We start from the raw sequence: 24,206 nt of genomic DNA, 5'->3' as shown, positions 1-24,206 counted from the left end.
AATAAGTATCTCATCCAATATTAAAAAGAATCTCCAGCAAAATCAATAAAAAGTCCCTAAGAGAAATGGGCTTGCTCAGACATTGTTGGTACAAGGGCACCTTTATGACAAGCTTTCGAGAAGGCGCTTAGCAGTATCTATCAAAACTCTTAATGTCACTGCCATAACCTAGCAATTTTATCTATAGGGATATACCTATAAGAGTATTTATACCTGCATGAAAAAAATTTAATATGGAAATGGAAATTAACCAGCACATGTATAATGGGAGTCCACAAGGAGACAGAGAAAAAAGAAGCAGCAAGAATACTTGAAATAATGGCTCACATTTCCTAAATTTGATGGAAAAGATTAATCTGCACATCCTAGAAACTCAACAGACTCTAAATGGGATCAACCCAAAGAGATCCACACAGAAATACATCATAGACAAACTCTCTAAAGCCAAAGATGAGAGAATCTTGAAAACAGCAAGAGAGAAATGACACATTATGTACAAGTGACCCTTCGTGAATTAACAACAGACTTGCTCGCCCGAAACTGGAGGCCGGTAGTCCGTGGGATGACCTATTCAAAGTGCCGAAACAAAAACAACAGAATTGTACATCCAGCAAACTACCCTTCAAAAATGTACTACTGAAAGACATTCAAATACACAAATATAAACAGAATCCTGAGACAATTTGTCACTAGTAGACCTGCCCTGCAAGAAACGGTCCAGAGAGTCCTGAGGGCTACATGCAATGACCCTGGACAGTAACTGAATCCACGTGACGAGATAAAGATCTCACCCTTGACCATACTGAGTACTAGAAATATGGAGAAAAAGGCCAGACATAACAAATTTCTGGTTACCTTATCACCTTCTTACTCGTCAAGCTTTACACACTGATTTTTAAATGCGATATCCAATAAATACCCAGTTATATTGAATCAGCCTGAAGTTCCATTTGGAGAGGTGATGACCCATACTTGTTTTGACTTGGTGGCAATTGGAGCTTGGAGCTAACCGCTCCCTTTTGTATGACTTAGCACAACCCAAGGAGTAACACCAGCAATAATAACATCATCATGTTACAATGAAAGTCTAATTGGGAGTATGAACAGAAGTGCTAGTGGCCAAGGGCTCCTGTCTACTAGTTTTGTCTTATTGGAAAACCTGACCCAAGAATCTGACAATCAAAGAGGATTATCTTTAATTTTACCATTATTTGTTCACAGTTATTCCATCTGGCTCATATAACCGGAAGAAACTTGGCATCCACATCCAACTAGAATGACCGTCAATTTTCAAAACATCCTATTTTCTCTTTGCCAAGAACAAAGTGACAACTGATCTCAACGTGGAAGTACTCATCATGTAAAACAAATGACTTGAGCGGGAGTATTTTTTAAGAAGATAGGGTTGGAAGAGCATTTTGATGTCAACAGATATCTCAAACTGTGTTCTAACAATATAATTCATAATTTTTGTGTTTGTCCCTGAATTTTCCCTTCAATTTAACAAATACTTTTTGAGCACCTGCTGTATAAAATAGAATGAGCCAAACACTAAAAGGCTACCAAGCTATATTGGTCAGGAAATGGCTCTAGCTCTATAAGAAAGAAAACATCAGATTTCAGTGGCTTAACCTAATGGAAGTTAATTTCGCGCTCACTTAAGAGCTCAATGATGCTGTCCTAGGTCAGCAGGCAACTTTCTTCCACCTGGTGATTCAGGGATTTGGGCTCCTTCTGTCTTGAGCTCCTGCCATCCCCTAGCACATCAGAATCTTTGCTTCAAATTGCCTAAGAGGTAGGAGAGTAAAGAAAGAATGCACACTTCTTAAAACACCCAGCCCACAAGCGACACCTGTCATTTCCACTGGCATTCAACTGGTGAGAACAAGTCACTTGGGCAGACCTGTATGTAGGATATTGGCCAATATGGTCCCTGGCTGGATAGTCACTTCCTTGCAACAACTTTATACTCCGGAAGAAGGGGAGAGTTCTGTTATTCCTATTGTGTAAGATGTAGTTTCTATCTTCAAAGAACCTTTGTCAGAGTAGAGAAAAATTCCACTGGAGAGAAATGTCATGCAGGAGGTGGCATTTGGGATGATCTTCGATTGACAGACCTGCCAGACCGTGTTGGTAAGAGGGGCATTCTGGATGGTGTGATTGTCACTAACAAAGCATGGAGGTGAGGAGGGAATGTTGGGTAACTACTTTTCCTGGAACATAGATTTGCATAGGGGAGAGATCAAGCTTAAAAGTTTTGTTAGGTCACGGTTATGTAAGGTCCTGAATGTCGGGATAAAGAGTTGGAATTCTATGCTTCCTTTATCATGATTATCATGCATTTTTAACACAAAGTTTCCAAAACAATGATAGCATTAATCACCAACAAGTAACAGTCACAGACCAGACAATACATTCACTGTGAAAGAATTTCATTTTTCAAATGGTAACACTAATGACAGCATCATATTACATTCACAGGCTGTAAAAGATTTCAAAAGTTTGCATCTGTTCCCATGTGTCTTGCTATTTGCAAAATACAATCCAAACATTTCCATTTCACCCTTGCTCCTTCACCCAGGATTATCTCACATAGTTATCTAGAGACGCTGAGGGTAGCTTTACAGGTTGGCATCACAAACCAGCAGGCACCTCCCCTCGGGTGGGGCAGAAGACCTTTCCCAGGGCTGTGAGATCTGAATACTGTTGACACAAAACAAACAAACATTTTTAGAATCTCTAAAAAGTAAGAAAGTCTTATTTGAGCCCAAGTTAGGACAGCTGCCCAGGAAGCACCCTCTTTACAGGGAAGCAAGTGCTCCGGAGAATGAACAGTATTAACAGAATTCTATGCTTTTTACATCTTATGAGAACTCAAAAGATTATAGATGAACATATAAGCAGGAATCACAAGTTCTAACATCAAGGAATGCGGGGAGTGGGAGAGCATTGGTCGATATTGTAAGGACAGGATGGTTTTCCTCTAGGGCACTCGCTGACAAAGCAAATGTGCAATATGTGCTTGGTGGGCCATAAATCAGTCTTTTGGTATAAAGTTTATGTACATTCATGCTGACTTAGAAACCTAAAGTGGCTTTCCTTATATGTCAGGTCTGTAGAGAGTTTTTCTCTCGTCAATACCAACCCCAGTCACTACATGCTCCATAAATGGGATTTCCCTTCATCTTCATCAGGCATTGTAGTTACAATGTCAGGATCAACGCTGACACATAAATCATACCGGAAATTTAACCGGCAGAAATATTTTGTCTAAAAACATTCAGATGCAAAGGGACAGGAGGGGCACATCCAACGACGTTGGGGAGCTTTAGGAAAGCAGTAACTGGACCAGAAGCTGAAGTTTTTCTATAGGCTTAAATTTAGGTTTCTAACTGTAGTGTCGTGTGAGTCGTGACTTTGCTGTATATCCCTGTGGCTTTAAAGTTGGCAGTGGCTTTAAAATATACACAAATGGGCCATTTAAGAAATTCTGATTGCAGGTGGGCTCTGTCTTCATTGTGCTCACGTATCTTCCCTTTTTGGAACGAGGTAGAGAAAAAGAGGCAGACAGACAGACTACAGAGACGTGTAGCCTTCATCTTCTATAGCATTTGTTCTTGAAGCTCTTTGACCTATGTTGTTACCTGGTACTTATTTTGTTGACTTTCATTTAATGTAATGTGATTATTGCAAAACTTTTTTTTTTTAATGTTTTATTTATTTTTGAGAGAGAGGGAGACAGAGCATGAGCACGGGAGGGGCAGAGAGAGAGGGAGACAGAATCCACGAAGCAGGTTCCAGGCTCTGAGCTGTCAGCACAGAGCCCGATGGGGGGCTTGAGCCCGTGAACCACGAGATCGTGATCTGAGCCGAGGTCGGACACCCAACAGACTGAGCCACCCAGGTGCCCCTGCAAAACTGTTTTTAAGCCATTGTTACTTTGGTTGAAAATAGTCTAAATAGGGGCACCTGGGTGGCTCAGTCAGTTGAGCCTCCGACTCCAGCTGAGATCCTGATCTCAGATTTGTGAGTTTGAGCCCCACATCAGGCTCCTTGCTGTCAGCACAGAGCCTGCTTCAGATCCTCTGTCCTTGCCCCCTCTGCCCTTCCCCTGCTTGTACTCTCTCTCAAAAATAAACATTAAAAACATAGTCTAACTAGGCATGATAGAAGCTACAGTTTAGTTATACAGAGCTCTTAATATTATATGCTTAACCTTATTTGCCTCATAAAATGAGACAATTAAAAGCAATAACTTTCACAACAATCAATATGTTAATGAGTTCACATTCATAACCATTTCTCCCATCATAAAATAAGCAAAAGATTTTTTAAAATATCTAAAGTTGGTGAGGACATTGTGAGATGAACACACTCATTCACTGATGCTATTGATTTAAATAAGCACAAACTTTCTGGAAAGCAATTTGGCAAAATGTATCAAGGGTTTAAAATGTCTATTCGGGGGTGCCTGAGTGGCTTAGCTGGTTGAGCATCCAACTTGATTTCGGCTCAGGTCATGATTCCAGGGTCATGGAATCTCTCTCTCCCTCTGCCCCTCTTCCCCACTCATGCACACTCTCTCTCTAAAATAAATAAATAAATAAATAAATAAATAAATAAATAAATAAATACATCTATTCCATTTGTCTCAATTATACACACACACAGAGCAGAAAACATTCTCCATGGTGTGTGTGTGGGGGGGGGGGGGTTGGGGGGGGACATTAATGATGGTTATCCCTTGATGATGGGATAATAGTTTTTACTTTGGAATTATATTTAAAAATTTTATCCCCACTGAGAAAGTATTATTTTTATGATTATGGTAAAAATTCTTTCCATCATTTAAGAATATTTATAAAGAATTTTAATAAAATAAATATAATATTCAGTGAGAACAATACCATATTTTATAAAGAATATAATATCAACTTACTATATTTGTACATGTGTATACATACAAATATATAGTCATTTGTCTAATAGATACATCTATTTTCTAAGGCCAAAAATGAGGTACCAATGAGCTAAGTCTAAAATCATGTTTATCAATAAGTGTTAGGGTTGTTGGAATATGAATTATGGATTTAAAATCTTTCTCATTTAAATTTCGGTTTCTCAGCACTGAGCTTGTACTGCTTTTAAATTCAGAAAAGAATGCTTAAAAATCAAATAGAAAAATCTCTGAAGAGCATGATTATATCATTTTATTCACTGTAGTCAGGTCAGCTTCCTCATTTGTAAATTGAGGGGATTAGACTTGATGTTCTCTAAGGTATCTCTCAGGCTTAAAAGACTCTAAGGCTGTGAACCGTATAGCACATACCTAATAAATAATTATCAAAACAACGACCATGTCTATTGTAAATCTAAAACAACTCTGGCCTTGAGGTTCACGATATAACAAAGAGAGCATGGCCTTAGCATTAAAAGTAACTTGGCTAGCATCCTGGCCGGGTGTCACTTCCCTCATTAGAAAAATGAGGGTAATAACTCTTCTGTCAAAGGATTGGAAAGGGGTTGAAAAGTGGCAACAAATCTGAAGGCCTTTGCATGCTGGCTGCCTTGGAGTAGATGCTTCCTAAATGATACTTTACACAGTAATCCAAGACCTGGTCGTCTATCTGCCAGACCGCACTGGACCATCATCAGTTTGTAGTCCCTGGATCTAAACTCCCATTTTGGACCCTGCATCAGAAGCAGAGGGTAAGCTTTGTGAGGGCTGAGCCATTTCAGCTTTGGGAAGTTGAGACAGCGGTTCGGGTGGGACCCGAATATGGCAGGCCATGTCACTGGGTCTCTGGAATTCTCTTGTCCTGTGGGAAGAGAAGTGGGCAGCACAGGGAGTCAAAGCACAGAGGAGAAGCCTGGTTATGTGTTTGCCTCCGTGCTGGCTTGCTCACCTGCCTGCCAGACCTTCTTCCTTCTCCCCTCCCTTCCTTCAGAAAATATTGCCACTACGTGGCAGTCTCCATGGTTGGCATCAGAGTTTGAATATTAAATAAGATACTCTGACCTTAAGTAGCTTATTGTCTGGTAGGAGAGACAGATAATAAAAATCGCAGACCCACCTCATCAGCCCTGCACACAGGGTAAATTGATGGTCCAGAAGTGAGAGAACACAGTGGTTGGAGGGAAGAGTGTGCTTCAGGACGTGGTGAGAGAAGTCCTACCCAGGACAATTCCCTCAAGCTAATTTTTCTTTCTGGCAGGGATAGATTTTGCTCCAGTAGTCAAGATGCGTTTGAGGTAGGGAGGGGAGCACCCTGTCAGGAACAACATGTGAAAAGATCAAAACACGGCTCCTCCATTAGAGGACCTCATGAAAATGAGTTCCCCACAGAGAAGCATATGAGGTACAGAGAGAAGGGAAATGAGGCTTGCAACCAGATCATGGGGGATGCAGACCAGGCTTAAGAATTAGGAATGACAACTCAACAACAAGAAAACAAAAAACCTGATTAAAGAATGGACAAGGGACTTGAATAGACATTTCTCCAAAGAAAACATACGAATGGGCAACAAACATGAAAAGATGCTCCATTTCAAAAGTCACCAGGGGGTGACAATTAGTGAGGGTAATAGAAGTGTTGGTGAGGATGTGGAAAACTTAAAACCTTTGTGCACTGTTGGCAGGAATGTAAAATAGAATAGCCACCATGGAAAACAGTATGGCAGTTCCTCAAAAAATTAAAAATGGAATTACCATATGATCCAGCAATCCCACTTCTTGGTATTTATCCACAAGAATTGAGAGCAGAATCTTGGAGAAGTATTGATACCCCTACACTCACAGCAGCATTGGTCACCATAGCCAAGAGGTAGGAACAACCCAAATGTCCGTCCATGGGTGAATGGCTAAGCAACATGTGGTAAACATGTACAATGGAATATTATTCAGCCTTAAAGAGGAAGGAAATTCTGACACAGGCTACCACATGGATGAATGTTGAGGACACTGTGCTAAGTAGAATATACCAGTAACAAGAGCACAGATACCGAATGACCCCATTTATGTGAGGTATCTAAAGTTGTCAGGCTCATAGAGATAGAATGGTGGTTGCCAGGGACTATGGGGAGACAGAAGTAGGGAGTTATTGTTTCATGGGTACAGTTTCGATTTTGCAAGGTGAAAAAGTTCTAGAGATCGATCATCACACAACAATGTGAATATAGTTAACACTTAAGTATTGTACACCGAAAAATGACTAAGATGGCAAATTCGTGTTATGTGTTTTTGACCACAATAAAAAAGAGAGAATTGGAAACAGTCTCTTGCAGGCAGTGGACCATTCCCTGAAGCATTTTAAAGCTGGGAGACACATGGCCACACTTGCATTTTCCGTAGTAGCCTCTGGGGAAAGCGTTTTCCAGATTAGTGATAGAACAGACTGGAGCCTGGGGAGACCAGCTGGAGGGACTTTGAGGGTCCAGACAAGGGCTGATGAGAGTGTGACAAGCTCAGAAAGAAACAGCAAGGAGATGTGGCAGGACGAAGGAATGGAGGTATGGCTGGGAACACTATCATTATTCCGCCTGCGCAATTCTGGGCATTGTCCAACTTGGTGTGTTAGTATATTGCCCAAAGAGATCGTGAGGACTTCCTGTCAGGAATCACATTAACTGCTTGTGGTTGTTCTCTATGATTCTGAGACAGGGTCCTCTCCCCACTATAATTCCCTCTCTTCCTTTTTTCTCTTTTTTCTGTTGTTTTTTTTTAACAGTAGCTCCGATTCCCTAGTACATCATCTTTCATATTCAAAGTTGCAACTCTCCTAAAGCCAGCTAAAGAGAGTCTTAATTCAGGAAATATCTCTAGAAATTCGGTAACTTTCCATTTATTTCTCTTCTGTCTGATTCTAGGGAATTTTCCAGTGATTATATCATCCTCCAGAAATGCATCCTGGGTGAAAGCTTTTTGAATCTCCACATTTGAGAAAAACCATTGTAGTGAATGTTTCCCTTCATACCAATGCATTAACATGTGATTTCTGGAGACTGGGTGTGTCCCAGTCAGTGGGCGTCTTGAAGGATGAGGCCACCCTCAAAGTCAGGTGCTGGAGGTCAGGATACTTTCCAGTGAGGGACTCTGTCAGGCATACCATGTTCTCAGCACAATTCATATTTTGCCTCAACAAAATAGCATAGTTCTTTATGTTGTTGGCTTTTGGAATTACTTATGAAATGTGGACATCACTGAATACCAAAGGCCAAGAATAATTTCTTCTAAATTAATCATGAGTGACCTTGGTAAAATAACATTGCTCATTAAAATCATATTTAATATTGCAATTTACAAATTATCAAATTTCTTGTTTTTGTCCTTTGATATTTCATTTATTGCTTCCAAGCTTAGGTAAATTACAGTTCCTCTAAAGATATCATAACTACTAGTTTCTGTTTTCTGCTACTTTGCTATGACTTGATTTATATGTTTAACTGTCAAATCTATCTAAAGTGGGTTTTTTGGTGTAATGTAAATTAAATCATTTTTCAATATTGCTAGCACCAAGAAGTAAATCCAAAGGGAGTTTTCCTTCTCTAGAAAGCAGATCATTTGCATGTTTTGTAAAATGCTTAGCACAGTATAAATTTAACCCATGGGGAAAAAATGTTTTCACTCCACATCTCCCTTGGAAAATATTTGAAGTACAGCAGTCATATACCTAATTTTCTTTGAAGGAAATTTTGGATAGAATCCAGGAAAACTACCCTTTGTAAAACAGATGAATGTTTCATCTGAAAACTTGGTCCACTTACAAAAATTAACTGCCAAACATGTTTAAGTGACTGTGTTAGTTACTGTGGTACAAATTATATTCAATAGAAGTTTCATGCTGAGAAAAACCATGAAATACAGAAGATGAATGCCTTCACTGTGATTATTCTCTTCAGGAGCTAGAAAATAACTACTTAGAAAGATTATGCATGAGGGTAATTGCCGTTTAATGGAGAAAAACTGAGGAAAATAATTATAAGAGTGCAGAAGATATTTCTTAACCATCTGTCACTTAAAAATAAGAAGAAGAAAAAAAGAAAACAGTACACTTTCCAGAAAGACTTGGATGTGATGCCAAAAGGCAATACTCTGATGCTACACGCACAAAAGGACTTCCTGCGAAGAATTCTGGGATTAACTACATGTAGATGACTTCTAGAGCCATCGCCAATATGTGTTTTACTATTGCAGTCAGTCACCTTTATTTGGCATTTCTACGTAGCCAAGGTGGGAGAACACACGCAACTGAGATGTCAGTAATTGGAAGGAGATGCGAATAGAAAGACATTTCCTCCTACCGGGAAAATAAAAGTAGGGCCAATGGAGAAAGGCAACCTTTGAATTTCTTATTTTGTTTAATGCATTGGAGAAATTTTCGTAACCTAATAAAGGTCTATATTTATGGGGCTAGAAAGGCTTTATTCAGATGATATTTTATTGATGTTCTCTTCTGTTGAAGCTGGGATTCTTAAGTATATTCTTAAGATATTAGCCCCTGCCACATGCCTGTCAGTTCTTCTCCCCTGCCTCAGAGGAGCTGACGCTCTGGAGGAAGAGGAAGGAGCGATTCCGTGAATTATTCAGCATGACTGGTTTGCTGTTGTTCAATAATATAGGATTTAATAACCAGACAAGACAACAATACAAGAGATGTTGTGAGGCAGTATGTGATTAAGGGTGCAGCTGGAAGTAATCTCTCTCTCTCCTCTGAATTTCCAGAGCACTTTATCTATGCCTCTTATGGCACTTGCCCTTTTCTCACTGACATTACTGTTACTTTCTTTTCCCCATACTAGAGAGTGAACAACTGGAGGACAAACTCCAGGTCTGACTCGTCTCTGATCCCCCTGACAGAGCCTACACCTGCCTAGTGTTGCTGCAAGTAGACATTTGTTATTTGAATCAAACAAGGAACACAGAGAATAAGTTATGAGCGTGAAGGGGATGAGGTGAGATGCGTGGGTTTGTGTGAAGATTCTCATGTCAGACAAAAATAGATTTAAAACAATAAATGCTGGAAGCAAACATTGTTTTTAACCTCTGTAGCATCCATTCATCCTTTTCGTGTGGAGAACACATTGATTTTCTTCTGAGGAACCACAGCTCTGCTATTGTATGTCCTTGGTTGGACTGTGATCAAGGGGGCCTACCCTTCCTTGGCCTGGATAATCACACTCTCATGGAGATAGAACTCAGAACAAGGACAAAAATTGCCAGTGACTCATCCCAGTGGTAACCTATCCACTAGGATAATGGAGATTGGCCATTCGGCTGCTGTTTCTTGGCAGATTAAAGATGACCACTCATTCTATATCAGCCTTCTCATCAGGAGGCAGAGTCTATGTTCCTTTCCTTCAATCTGGGCAATATGTCCCTTCCCTGATAGAATAAATGGAAGTGACCATGTCAGTTTCAGTGCCTAGGTCTTCACAGATTGGCAGCTTCTGCTTCTTGTCTCTTGGAAGGTGCACTCTTGGAGCTCTGAACCACCATTTAAGTCCAGCTACCTGGAGGCCGCCATGCTGTGAGGAAGCTGAAGCTAACCACCTGGAGAGATCCTGTGGAGAAACATGCCCAAACAGCACCCAGCTCTCCTAGCCATCCTGGCCCAAGTGACTAACCTGTGAGTGAAGAATCCTTCCCATGACTCTACTCTCAGAAGCCATCTGACTATAACTGCATGAGTGACCCCAAGAAGAGCTTCCCAGATGAGTCCATCAAACCCCAAACGATGAGAGATAACAATAAGTTGTTGTTTTAATCCACTAAGTTTTGAGGTGATTTGTTACACAGCAAGATAACTAGAACACATCTAGACCCTGCTTTTCAGAATACTGTTGTTCAGCTTTCCCTCAAATGCTTCAAAAGAGTCGTCTTCTCCTCCGTTAGAATTATAGTACTGCCTTGTGTTCCTGTAACACGGTCTGATGTTCATAAGCATGCTGATGTGCATCATCTCATCTGTTCTGTACCTCAATTTCTTACCAAATGAGGCTACAAGGTACTTTCATCATAGGGTAGATATGAGGACAAAATGAATACCTGTAAAGCACTTCAAACATTGTCTAGGACATGGAGCACCTGGGGGGCTCAGTCAGCTGGGCATCCGACTCTTGATTTCAGCTCAGGTCATGATCCCAGGGTCTTGGGATTGAGCCCTGGATCGGGCTCCATGCTGAGCGTGGAGCCCGCTTAAGATTCTCTCTCACCAGGGGCACCTGGGTGGCTCAGTCAGTTAAGCATTTGACTTTGGTTAAGCGTTCTGACAGTTCGTGAGTTCGAGCCCTGCATTGGGCTCTGTGCTGATAGCTCAGAGCCGGGAGCCTACTTCGGATTCTGTGTCTCCCTCCCTCTCTGCCCCTCCCCCGCTCACTCCCTGTCTCTCTCTCTCTCAAAAATAAATTAACATAAAACAATTTTTTTTAAGTCTCTCTCTCTCTCCCCACACACACCCCTCTGCCCCTCTCCTCTGCTCGTGCGCTCTGTCTCTAAAATTAAAAAAAAAAAAGGGGGGGGGGAGGGGGCGCCTGGGTGGCTCAGTCGGTAAGAGTCCTACTCTTGATTTCGGCTCAGGTCATGATCTCATGGTTTCATGCATTCGAGCCTTGCGTAGGGCTCTCTGCAGCGTGCAGTCAGTGCGCAGAGCCGACTTGGGATTCTCCCCACCACCCCTCCCCTCTCGCACTCTCTCTGTCTCTCTCAAAGTAAATAAACTTAAAAAAAATGGCCTAGCACAAAGTAAATACTTAATGAATATAGCTTTTGTTATTTTTAAAAAGTATTAATCCATATAATAACCCCATGATTTGCAAGAGACTGTTCAGCTTAAACAGGTCAAGTGCAAAACTGCCAACTGGCCATTCACTATTGGCCTGCTCAGTTGAAACAAATATTTGAATTAGTTTCAGCCATTTACAAACCTGATAGACTATCTAGAATCCTGTTCTTTTGTAAAAAAAATAAATAAATAAAAAAAAATGGGACAGTCTCTTAGCCTGGGCTAAAGAGCTGGGCCTGTGTTCCTGCAAGGCACCTAGTGGCTCTTGCTGACCAGTGAGTTCCCACTTTCCGTGGGGCCCGTGCTGTCTGCCTCACCATTGCCCCCACACTCCCTACACTGGTTTGAGTTTATAACTCAAGGAAGACAGCAAAGACAGGAAAGAAGAAAGGAAGGAAGAGAGGGAGAGAGGAAGGCTGATTTCAGCCCCTGGACGTGTTCTTTCGGACTATAGCTACACTGGCAAACATTGTAATAATCAAAACATGCTTTATTTGGTAGGAGGATCAAATACACCTTTATAAAACGAGAACCTATTTCAATCATTAAGACAAAACAAATGTTTGATTCGGAAAGTGTTTTCATTCAAATGCTTGCAAAATATAATTTCTTGCCTGGGAGATGCCGTCTCTCTTTAGAGAAAACCATGGGGAAAATGTCCAAGAATGTCGCGAAGACAGGCCAAAATATTTTGACTTGAAAAGAAAAGATGCTTTTTGTGGAAAATTTTTGTTTAAATTACTTAGTTCTCTTTTGTAATCTCACTTTTCTGTGTGGTCTCAGTATTACATTTACACCCCCAGAGTTTTTAGAAAAGGAATCTATGTGGAGGGACTCTGTACTCTTGCAGTAATTAAAATCCTTTTAGGATCCTTTGACTTGCTGCTTTGTTCTAAATTACGGGAACGATTTAACTTTCACATTTCATCACGTGGGAGTCCGTATAGCCTGAGTTTCAAGATTCCCTGTCTTCCACCTGAACACATGTGCAAATCCGTCTCCCCTCTCCCATCCCAGTTCAGAAGCAGGGCGATTACGTCCATTGCAAATGGAGGGTTGAGGCCATGGCTGTCACCTGCAGCCAGCTGAGGACCTGAGTCCAAGCCAGGGCCTCAATGTGTTCTACTAACAGGAGAAAACCGTGATCCGGAAGAAGGAGCCTTTGTTTTGCTAAGGTCCTGGTAGGCGCCTCACAAGGGGAGAAAGTCCACAGTTTATATTTAACAATCTGCCAATCAGTCACGACCTGGGAAAAATGCAGGAACATTAAAGCAGCCCGTGTAAAGTTTATTATTAAAGTAATATCAACACAAAGAACAATAGGAAAATAAGAATAATAGAAAAAAGATGGCCCATCATCCAAAAAAATAACCAGGTCTAACATTTTGATGTCGTCTCTCTTGCAAATGTTAATAATCATAACGAATGGTTTTGAATTCTGTCTTTTCACTTGACGTGCTGTTGTGAGCATGTTCTCTGTTATTACCTAACCTTAGTAGGCAAGATTATAATGGCTACAAGATATTTCTAGAGGATATGTCATAATTGATGGGATTGTTTTCCTGATATTTGTGTATTTAATTTGTTACTAATTCTTATAAATAACATGGCTCTGAGCATCATTGTACATAAAGATTTTAATATATTTCGGACCATCTCCATATGCCAGATTTTCAGAAATGGAATTACAGAGTCAAAACACATGGGAAATTTTGTAGCTCTTGTTGCGTATTATTAAATTGTTTTCCAAAATGTTTTAACCAAATTAGATTCCCACCTCAAGCGAATGACAGGGAATGTACTATCACCTCCTTACCAACAGTAGGCATCATCCGTTTTTTAAATCGTAAATTGGTTAGCACAGCACTTCACAATTTTAATTTTTATTTCTTTGACTCTACTCAGAAAGAATGTCTTTCCATTTAAGTACTTGTTTTTCTTCACGTTCAATATTAGCCCATGTCTTTTGTGCACTTGAATACAAACCCTTTAGAGTTTTTTCTTATCTTTTTGTGGGCTCTTTATATAAAGTGGTATTAACTTGCTGTTGTATTTGTTGGAAACATACCTTTCTAGTGGTTTGAATTTTTAAAAATATTTTATTCATATGTTGCAAACATAAAGAAGCCTCTAGAGAATAATAGAGCAAGCACTCATGAACCTACACCCAACTTAATCAAATAATATTTTGTTGTAACTTCAGAAACGTCTCAAGAATGAAAAATTACTTGGGGCGCCTGGGTGGCTCAGTCGGTTGAGCGTCCAACTTCAGCTCAGGTCATGATCTCGTGGTCCGCGAGTTCGAGCCCCGCGTCAGGCTCTGGGCTGATGGCTCGGAGCCTGGAGCTTGCTTCCGATTCTGTGTCTGACACTCCCCCGTTCATGCTATGTCTCTCTCTGTCTCAAAAATAAATAAACGTTAAAAAAAAAAAAGAATGAAAAATTACAAATTACAGATTTTTGTAATCTATATGATATTTTTTTGAAATTTGTTGGAGCCTTCCTCTGTGTATGTTGCCAGTTTTTATAATCACTTCATGTGCTTGCGAAAAGAAGAAACCGTCTCTGTTTTTACCCTTCCAGGTTCTCCCTATCCCTACTAGATCAAGATTGCTAGCTTTACTTCTAAATATTCTTTATCCTTGCCCAAAATTTTTGTCTTCTTGATCTAGTAGTTTCTGAACAAGGCGTTGAACATTTCCCACCATGATTTTAGATTTGTAACTGTCTCCTACCATTCTGTCAGTTCCTGCTTCCCATATGTAGTAACTATGCTGTTGAGCCCATACCATTCATGATGACACATGGCTTTCCCCCTTGATCCTGGTGTGGCATCCCAGCTTACCTAAGGGTTTGCTTCATATGCTATTTTGTCTAAGACTGTAACTGCTGCACGGGCTTTGAAAAACAGTATTTCCCCTTTTTCTCTCTTTGTCTTTAATCTCTCCGCTCTCTTTCCCATTCTTGTTTTTTTCTTTCAAATTCCATATGGTTTCATTTTAGGCATAATTCAGTGGCTTTCACCTTAGCAGCACATTAAAAATCACCCGAGAGGTTTTTAAAAATATCCACCGCCTACCCTCCCTGCACTCCACCTGCCCCCAAAGATACTAAGTTAGAATTGCTTAGGTTTGTTTTGTTTTGTTTTGTTTTTTACTGTGGTAAAAAAAAACAAATAACATAAAATTTACCATCTGAACCCATTTTTAAGTACACTGTTCAGTAGCGTTAAGTATATTCACCTTGTTATGTGATGGATCTCCAGAACTTTTTCATCTGACAAAACTGAAATTCTATTGAACAACATCTCCCCATTTCCCCCTACCCACCCAGCCCCTGGCAACTACCAGTCCGCTTTCTGTTTTTATGAGTTTAACTACGTTAGTGGAATCATACAATATTTGTCTTTTGCAACTGGCTTCTTTTACCTAGCATAATGGCCTCAAGGTTGATCCATGTTGTAGCATGTGACTAGATTTTCTTCTTTTTTTTAAGTTTATTTATTTATTTTGAGACAGAGAGGTGGGGGGGAGGACAGAGAGAACTAGTGGGGGAGGGTCAGAGAGAAAGGGAGACAGAGGATCCGAAGGAGGCTCTGTGCTGACAGCAGAGGGCCCAACATGGGGCTTGAACTCACAAACCGTGAGATCATGACCTGAGCCAAAGTCGGATCTTCTGTCTGGGTTACTGGCCATTAAGGCTTTAGTTGTGAAATCATGGATAGGTCTGAGCAGGATTGAGATGGCCGGAGCGCACCTGAGTGTTTGGGGCAACAGTATTTACTAACCAGTAAGGAAGTGTTCAGAGGTGACATTAAAGATATCACATCCTAAAATAGCATGGGTACTAATCAACAGTAACAGACACTAACCATAAGCAGCCTCTTTGCTCACGCCAGTGCCATACTGGATAAATATCAGCCCCGGTCTGCAGGTGGCTGATCTCTTGGTCTTACACTTGGTTATTTGAAATGGTTTCATTTTTGCATACACATAGCAAGAGTTTAGCAGTGTAGACATCTATATTTCTCAGTTCCTTGAAGCTATTACTTCACTGGCTTTTTTGTGTCATCTGATGGGAAGACTGTTGCCTAACTGCACACCCTGTCTTTTACTTATGATAGCCCTTAAGATTTTCTTGTTGTCCTTGCTGTTTTGAACTCACCCTGCAATTTAACTTTTTTATCTTTTTGGTACGTACAATACACTTTCAGTCTGAGGATTTTGGCTCTTTCCCTTCATTTTCTTCTTCTGGAATCCTTGCAATAGATCCTCAGTACTGCTTCATCATTCTTTCCTATTTTTCTTTTCTTTGGCCAGGAACTGGGTGAATTTTTCTCTTCCAATTCTCTCTCTAAATATTTCCAGCCTAAAATTCATCCTTTCAATTGATCTTTTAATTTTAATGTCTATATTTTCTATTTCTATTTTTTTCTCTTTCAGATCCACCTGTTTCTTGTTTCATTATTGATTTTTTTGTTTCAAATTTTTGTGCTTTTTATTGTTTATTTTTGAGAGAGAGAGAGAGAAAGAGAGGGAGAGAATGAGTAGGGGAGGGACAGAGAGAGGGGGACAGAGAGTCTGAAGCAGGCTCTGCGCTCTAAGCACAGAGCTTGGACGCAGGGCTCTGACTCACAAACCATGAGATCATGACCTGAGCCAAAGTCAGATGCTTAACCAGCTGAGCCACCCAGGCACCCCTGTTCTTTTTGAATACAAAGGTTACTTTCACTTATCTCTTTGTGCATCATCAGCATTCTTTATTTTGAATTCCTTGTTGAATAATTTCATAAAATCAATTTTATCTAGAGGGGGAAAGTAGGACTCACACTCTTTCTTATGTTAGATATTTTAATATGGTTTTGGAATTTTATTTTTCAGGAGGTTCATTTTTAATAGAAAAGTGCTTAATCTTTTATTTTATTTCCTTCTCTTTCCCTCCATGATCACGCCTTCCTGTGTGACTATATTGCTTTTGTGCCTCACAGCACCCCGGCACCCCCAATTCAGAACTGAGTACACAGTAGTATTTTGGTATTCCTGGTTAACTTTGTTACTGTAGATGTCACAGATTCCCTCTCAACACCAAGCTTGTCTGAATTCCTACTTCCCAACATTTGCAGCTTTTTGATGAATCCATACCTCTAAGCAATGTGTCCTCAAAGATCTGCTAGAGGTGGTTAGTCTTCATGAACCTGCGGGAGCTGAAGCCTTGGGTATGGGGATGGAAGGCCAGCAGGTATCCAGCTGCAGTTCTGCTCTCTTCACGGCGGTAGTTATCCTTTGTTTCTATTCCATGCATATATTTATTTTTATGCTTTTTGAACCCAACTGTATCGTTTTTATTTTCCCTTTCTAAAAAATGTTTATTCTGAGAGAGAGAGAGAGAGAGAGAGAGAGCACGCTAGCACAATAGTGAGGAAGGGGAAGAGAGGGAGGAGAGAGAGAGAGAATCCCAGGCAGGCTCCTCACCGTGAGCACAGACAGCACAGACGGGACTCGATCTCACAGACTGTGAGATCATGACCTGAGCCAACGTCAAGAGTCTGACATTTAACCGACTGAGCCACGCAGGCACCCATTTTCCCTTTTAATGTCCTATTTACTATTGCTGTGGGTTGTAACGGGTGTGGGGACAGAGGTGGGAGGGGACATTTTGTCAAGCATGAGGTTGCTGCACCACTTGACTGGACATTGGTTGTTTACTTCTGCTTGAATTTAATATGCGAAGTTTGGGAGTTCTGTGATCAAATATTACGCTGCTCTTCTTTTGATTCCTCTTCATACTTCCGAACTCAAAGAACCCTCTCCTCCTGATGTTGGATAAATGTTCACTTTGTCTACTTTGTCTGCAGGCTTTACTATTTTATTTGAACCTTTCGTTTTTAAATACCACTTGGAACACATTTGATTATAGAGTATGAGATGAGGAATTTCTTCTTAAAGAGCTAAGATCTTCTCAACCCCCTTTATTGAAAAATCCTCTCTTTTTTCATAAATTTCTAAAGTATTCTATATACTAGGATTTATTTCTGAGCTATCTGTTCCGTTCTATTAACTTACTTCTCCAGTCATTTTCCAATAGCATCTGCTTGAATTATTGCAGCTTAGAACTAGTAGAACTAGTCAAATACAAAATAAATATTTGTACTAAATTTGAGGAAAATTTATAGGAGCATGACATACATTAATATGTTATTTTTTAAAATTTTTCTTTAACATTTATTCATTTTTGAGAGTGAGAGAGACAGAGCATGAGCGGGGAAGAGGCAGAGAGAGAGGGAGACACAGAATCTGAAGCAGGCTCCAGGCTCTGAGCTGTCAGCACAGGGACCGACATGGGGCTCGAACTCACGGACTATGAAATCATGACCTGAGCTGAAGTTGGATGCTTAACCGACTGAGCCACCCAGGTGCCCGCGATATGTCATTTTTAAAATCTCCCTTTAAAATGGTTTTGATTTTTTTCTTCTGGGCTACATTCATTTTTAAAGGTCATTCTAGCTTTTTGATTCTTTCTTTTTCTTTTTTCCATTATTTCTTAGAAATAATTATTGGTGGTCCATGGGACAACTCTGTCTTGTTACTGTTTCCTATGTTGGCTAAAATTTCCATCTCTCTTTTTCTTATTAGTGAAAGTATTTAAAGGCACAAATGTACATCTTTGTTTCTGAAAGAACCTCTTGCCCTTTTCAAAAAGCTATGTTCAAGTTTTATTTGAAAGCTATTAAGTAGTGTTTAGTTTTTAGTTTTTAATGAAAACATGGCAGGGTTCGTGGAGTGAGGAGGACACACACAGGAGGCCGGCAACGAGTCGGGATGAGATTTTGGAGATCTTACGTGTTGGGCTCAAGAATTTGGCATTTCAACACTACAGGAAGTGACAGTCCAAGTTCCACGTCTGTCCTTAAAAACTCAACTTCCGGAACACACGAAATTCCTGTAAAGCTCTTTCTGTGCTACGGTGCAAGGAGCACAATGTTACATTTGAGAATGACTATTTGTTCATTTCCTGCAAGGCATGTTTGAATGTAAAATGGGAGGAAAAGCCTTGTATTTAAGTTCCTTCCTGATTTTTTTTTCCTTAAAGGGAAGGGGGAACATTACATATTCGTCTTCCATGGTTGAACACCAGCAAAACCCCACACCTGTGCTCCACTGTAAAACACAGTCACAGAAGCAGTGCTGTTTTCTATTGCTTGGTTTTGTATTGCTTAGAAAAGCCAAGTTCCAAGCAGTCAAGAGTCTTTGTGATGTTATTTAAAACCTGAGAAATCTGTAGTTAAGTTGAAAGGGCTTTTTTTTTTTTTCTTAAATCTTGGGTTCAATTTTTCTTGGTCTCAGGCCCAGTGTATCAACAGTGGTGAGTCAGAAGGGATGCCTGAAATAGTTCATGTGCAGTTATCTGTGTTTGTGTCTTATCTCCCTAGGATGGCCAGGACTGGCTCTTATTCATCTATTTATTCCACAAAATCCCAGCAAAGTGTTCCTGGAGTAAATGTTTGCCGAATTGTATTAAAAAGGTTTCAACTCCTCTCTCAAAATTGGGAGACAACAAGTAGTGTTTTATGATGTGTACATTGATGTGAATTTATGGCTTATAGTTAGAATCCTAAGGCCACCAGCAACCCAGAAATGCCCTGTCCCTTTCCTTGACTGGGAGAAAGCATTGCCCAATAAATGGAATTAGCTGATGATGAAAAAGTTCTAGTAAAGATATTTTTCAAAATATGAATAGCAAAGGAAAAACATGTAGAATACATACACACAGAAAGTGATTTTCCTGGTCTAGAAAAACCAAATGACGCATGAAACAGTGATATCCCTCTTTTGGGGGTAAGATAGAATAATAGATGCACAGTCACTGAGCCCCTTTTCCAAAACCCTTAAAAAATGAAAAATAAGTTAGCCTAAGTAATATACTAGCAACGTGTAAACTAAGGAAGGCCACACATTTTGAAGAAGGTCATCCTGCAGTAGAATGAGAAGGTTTAAGGAGGCTTCTCACTTCTGACTTCTCCCCCACCCTCCACAGGCCATAGTGGCCTCCAGAGCACTTCTCAGAGGTGCCACAAGTATTCCTATAAGAGCTTCTATTGACCATACACATGGGTATCAAATCCAGACAGCATAAGAAGTTGGATAGGAAAGGTTGAGGCAGAATTGTTAACTGAAGGTTGTCATTAACGCCAACTGAAAAAGAAAGTATGCCCTAGGTATGTTTTTGCAAGAGGTAAGTTGGGGTTGCTCTAAACTAAAGAAACAGGCACACCTGGGTGGCTCGGTCGGTTGCATGTCTGACTTCGGCTCGGGTCATATCTCACAGTTTGTGAGTTCGAGCCCCACATTGTGTATTTGAAAATTGCTAATAGAGCAGATTTTAAATATTGTCACACATGCACACACACAAATGGTAATTATGTGAGGTGATGGATGCATTAATTAACCTAATTATGTTGATCATTTTGCAATATATACCTGTATCATATCATACCACTGTTCACCTTAAACTAACACAATGTTATATGTCAATTACATCTCAATAAAGCTGGGGCGAAAAGGCATGGCTCTCAATTTGCTAATGAGTCTGGTGGTGGAGCTTCTTCCAATCATTCAACATTTTTGCAGCACTTGTGTGGCGTGAATACATGACAGGAAGGCAGAGGGTTTACCAAATGAATGGTGCTGCTAACTCCATGTGGTGGGGTTTAGGAAGCCATGTTTGTGGGTTGGATGGCCTGGGAAGGCATCGCCAGAGTACTCATGATTTGGTGGGACTCATGGAATGTGTTGGATTTGGACTGGAAGAGAAAGAGAAGGTGATGGCTGGAAGTGCAAAGGCATGAATAGGAGACCTAAGAGGAGTCAAGCAGTCAAGGGAGGTTTGGGCCAGGTTGGGGACACCCATGGGGTTAGGAAATGTGGGAGGGAAGAAAAAGTATGGTAGGCAGAATAATGCCCCCCCGCAAGATGTCCATGTTCTAATCCCCAGGTTCTGTGAATGTCACCTTCCATGGCAAATGGAGCTTTATATGTGTGAGTTAGTTGAGGCTCTTGAGAGGGAGAGATCGTCCTGGATTATCAGGCTGGGCCCGGTGCAGTCACAAGGGTCCTTGTATACAAGAAGGAGTCAAGAGGGTCAAAGAAGGAGATGTGACCACAGAAGCAGAGGCTGGAGGGATGGGGGGAAGAGGCAATGAGCCACAGAATGCAAGCAGCCTCTAGAAGCTGGAAGAGGCAAGGAAATGGATTCTTTTCTAGAGCCTCCAGAAGGAATGTGGCCCTGCCAACACTTTGGTCTTAGCCCAGTGAGACCCATGTTAAACTAACTTGCAGAACTATAAGACAACAAAGTTGTGTTGTTTTGGTAATTTGTTTCAGCAGCAACAGGAAACTAATACAAAACAGAAGTAACATTGAAGGATCCTTTAAAAAATCTTTACATCTTTTAGAAGCTGGGACTACCCTTACTACCATTTTACCGGGAAGAAAGTGAGGCTTGGAGAGAGAGTGCAATCGGCCAGGATCTTATACACAGCAAACCACGAAGCAGAGTTCCAGCCAGTCCTACCTGACCCCCAGACTGCTGCCCTCTCTGGGTGCCAGGCTGCCTCCATGAAGTGGCCTGGGCAGGACAGGTAGGGACTTGATTCCGAGGTGTGTAGCCCCATGGAGTGTGAATCCCCACAGCTCCTCAGTCTGCCCAGTCAGCACTGATTGTCAGAAAATAACACCAATGACAAAATGTCGCTCCAGCCTTACCTGTGATTCCACACATTCTTCCTCACCCCAAGGTGGATTCTGGTCAGGGAAAGAGTGTTTGTCCAGAGGCCAGGCAAAATGGAAGAAAGTGAGGGAAGAGAAAGGGAAGGAGAAAAAGAGAGTGGAGGGGTGAGGGGTGGGGGGCACTAAAAATAAATTTTGTGTACGTCTACTTTGGCTCAGGGTCGCCAGGCTCAGAGGAGCCCCTGCCATGTCAGTGAAGGGGCCAGTCAGATCTTTCCCCATCGGCTTGGTCTTTCCTTTCCAAATGTTAGAATCTGAATGTCCTTTTCTTTAAGAAAATCTGTAGAATTACTTAAAATGAAATTTCTCTTGGCTCTGTAGTTCTCTTGTGCCATGTTAAACTGATCATTAAAACCAAATATATACCTTAAAAGAATATATTTTATGCTATGTGAATTATATCTCAACTTAAAAACAAGTCCAGGCTATTTAGTTAAGAACCCCAGAAGGAATTAAAGTCAATGTTGAAATGTGCTCTAAAATCAAGACAAGAGTCACTGTTTCAACAAAGGTTACATTTTACACAGCATGTCAAACGAAAATTGTATCTGCTGTATGACAATCACTCTGGAAAATCCCTTGAATTGCCCAAAGTATAGTAATAGTCAGGATTAGGATATTCTTTACCATTTCTTTTATTTTTATTTTTTTTTTATTTTTTGAGAGAGAGAGAATGAGTGGGAGAGGGGCAGAGAGAGAGGGAGACAGAGAATCTGAAGCAGACTCCAGGCTCTGAGCTGTCAGCACAGACCTGACAAGGGGCTCAAACTCATGTATTGCAAGATCATGACCTTAGTCGAAGTCGGACGCTTAACCAACTGAACCACCCAGGTGCCCCCTTTACCATTTCTTAATAAATGTAGCACAGCCAGCTTTTCTTCCAGGAGTCCATCCCTGTTTCTATTGCTAGGGTAACAGATGAAGTTGTTGGCTTGCACTTCAGCCCTAGATTGTGTGAAAAATACAATTTGAGTGTGCAGAGTTGATTTGTCAGAAATTAAAGACATACATGATGCGATTTCATTGTCTTGTTAAATTCTACTATTTACCTCAGATTATTTCACTTCATCACTTTCCTCACTTCTGTTCAGCTTGTGATTAATTTCAACTATCTAGTCCTAGTGAACCTTTCTGTATATTATACATGCCCCTGCAAAAAAAGGAAACCTTTCCGTATAGATAACATAATCTTGACATTTTCATATATTTCCTTCTAATCTTTTTTTCCATCTTTTTAAATACAGTTGAAATCATTCTGTACAAATTGTTGCACATTTTCATTGTTTTCAGTTTTCTAATATTATAAGTAACGCTGCAGTGAACATATATGAACAGAATTCTTGGCCTTTCCAGCTGTATGTTTTTCAGTTGTGAAATTTTGAAATAACAATAGATTTAAATTTTTGAAACAATTACAGGAAAATTGCAAGTACTGTTCAAAAAAATTTATTTTCCCTAATCATGAGAGTAAGTTGATATCAACCTGCTAGCACATCACCCCTAAATATTTCTCTGTGTGTTTTCCTAAGAACACTCTCCTACATAACCATAAAATAACAACCAAAATCCAGAAATTAACACTGATACTCCACTACCACTTAATAATACTTAGAGCTCAGGGTGCCTGGGTGGCTCAGTCGGTTGAGTGTCCGACTTCGGCTCAGGTCATGATCTTGCGGACTGTGAGTTCGAACCCCACGTCTGGCTCTGTGCTGACAGCTCGGAGCCTGGAGCCTGCTTTGGATTCTGTGTCTCCCTCTCTCTCTGCCCCTCTCCCACTCATGCTCTGTCTCTCTCTGTCAAAAATAAACATTAAAAAAAATAATACTTAGAGCTCATTCAAGTTTGACCAACATTACATTCCAACCATTCCATTACAGCAGAAGCATCCAATTCCAAATCAGGTATTACATGTGGTTGCCGTATCTCTTTAGTGGCTTACATCCTGGAACATTGGTTCGGCCTTTTTTTTTTTTTTTTTTTTTTTAAACATTTATTTATTTTTGAGAGACAGAGACAGAGCATGAGCTGGGAGGAACAGTGAGAGAGGGAGACACAGAATCTGAAGCAGGCTCCAGGCTCTGACCTGTCAACAGAGAGCTTGATGCACGGCTTGAACCCACGAACCTTGAGATCATGACCTGAGCTGAAGTCAGATGCTTAACTGACTGAGCCACCCAGGAGCCCCTGGTGCAGCCTTTTTTTGTTCTCATTGGTTTCACACTGTGGAAGAGTCTAAGACTGTTATGTTGTAGAATGATCCTCAATTTGGGTTTAATTGCTGTTTCCTCATGATTAAACTTAAGATTAGCATGGATTTTTGGCAAGAAGAACACAGAACTGATGCTGAGTTCTCTCTGCATCCTACCAGGTGGTGCATGATTTAACTCTGTCCCATTACTGATGACGGCCACTTTGATCATTTGATTAAGATAGTGTCTGCCAGACCTCTTCATTGTAAAATTACTCTTTTCCCCTTTGTAGCTGATAAATATCTTGTGGGATGGTCCTTTAAAAGTATGAAAAAAATCCCATTTCTTATTAAACTTGCAATTGATTTATTCATCCATGTATACCAGTGTGGACTTGTGGATTCTTGTTTTACATGTTGCATTGTAATTCACCTTTTTCATCATTTATG

The 24,206-nt window shown here is 40.5% G+C and overlaps 1 protein-coding gene across 1 annotated transcript in view; it reads left to right on the top strand.

Moving 5' to 3' along the window:
* Window positions 1-14,223, top strand: part of LOC145715640 (uncharacterized) — a 32,708-nt gene extending 18,485 nt beyond the window's left edge. The window contains exon 4 of the mRNA XM_081796299.1: window positions 10,468-14,223. Within this exon, the coding sequence (XP_081652425.1) occupies window positions 10,468-10,600 (133 nt within the window). The 3' untranslated portion in view covers window positions 10,601-14,223. The remainder of the gene's footprint in view (window positions 1-10,467) is intronic.
* The last annotated feature ends 9,983 nt before the right edge of the window (window positions 14,224-24,206 follow it).

This window comes from Panthera onca, chromosome C1 (assembly GCF_046562875.1).
Source record: "Panthera onca isolate mPanOnc1 chromosome C1, mPanOnc1 haplotype 2, whole genome shotgun sequence".
Taxonomy (NCBI): domain Eukaryota; kingdom Metazoa; phylum Chordata; class Mammalia; order Carnivora; family Felidae; genus Panthera; species Panthera onca.
This window is presented reverse-complemented; position numbering and strand designations above follow the sequence as displayed.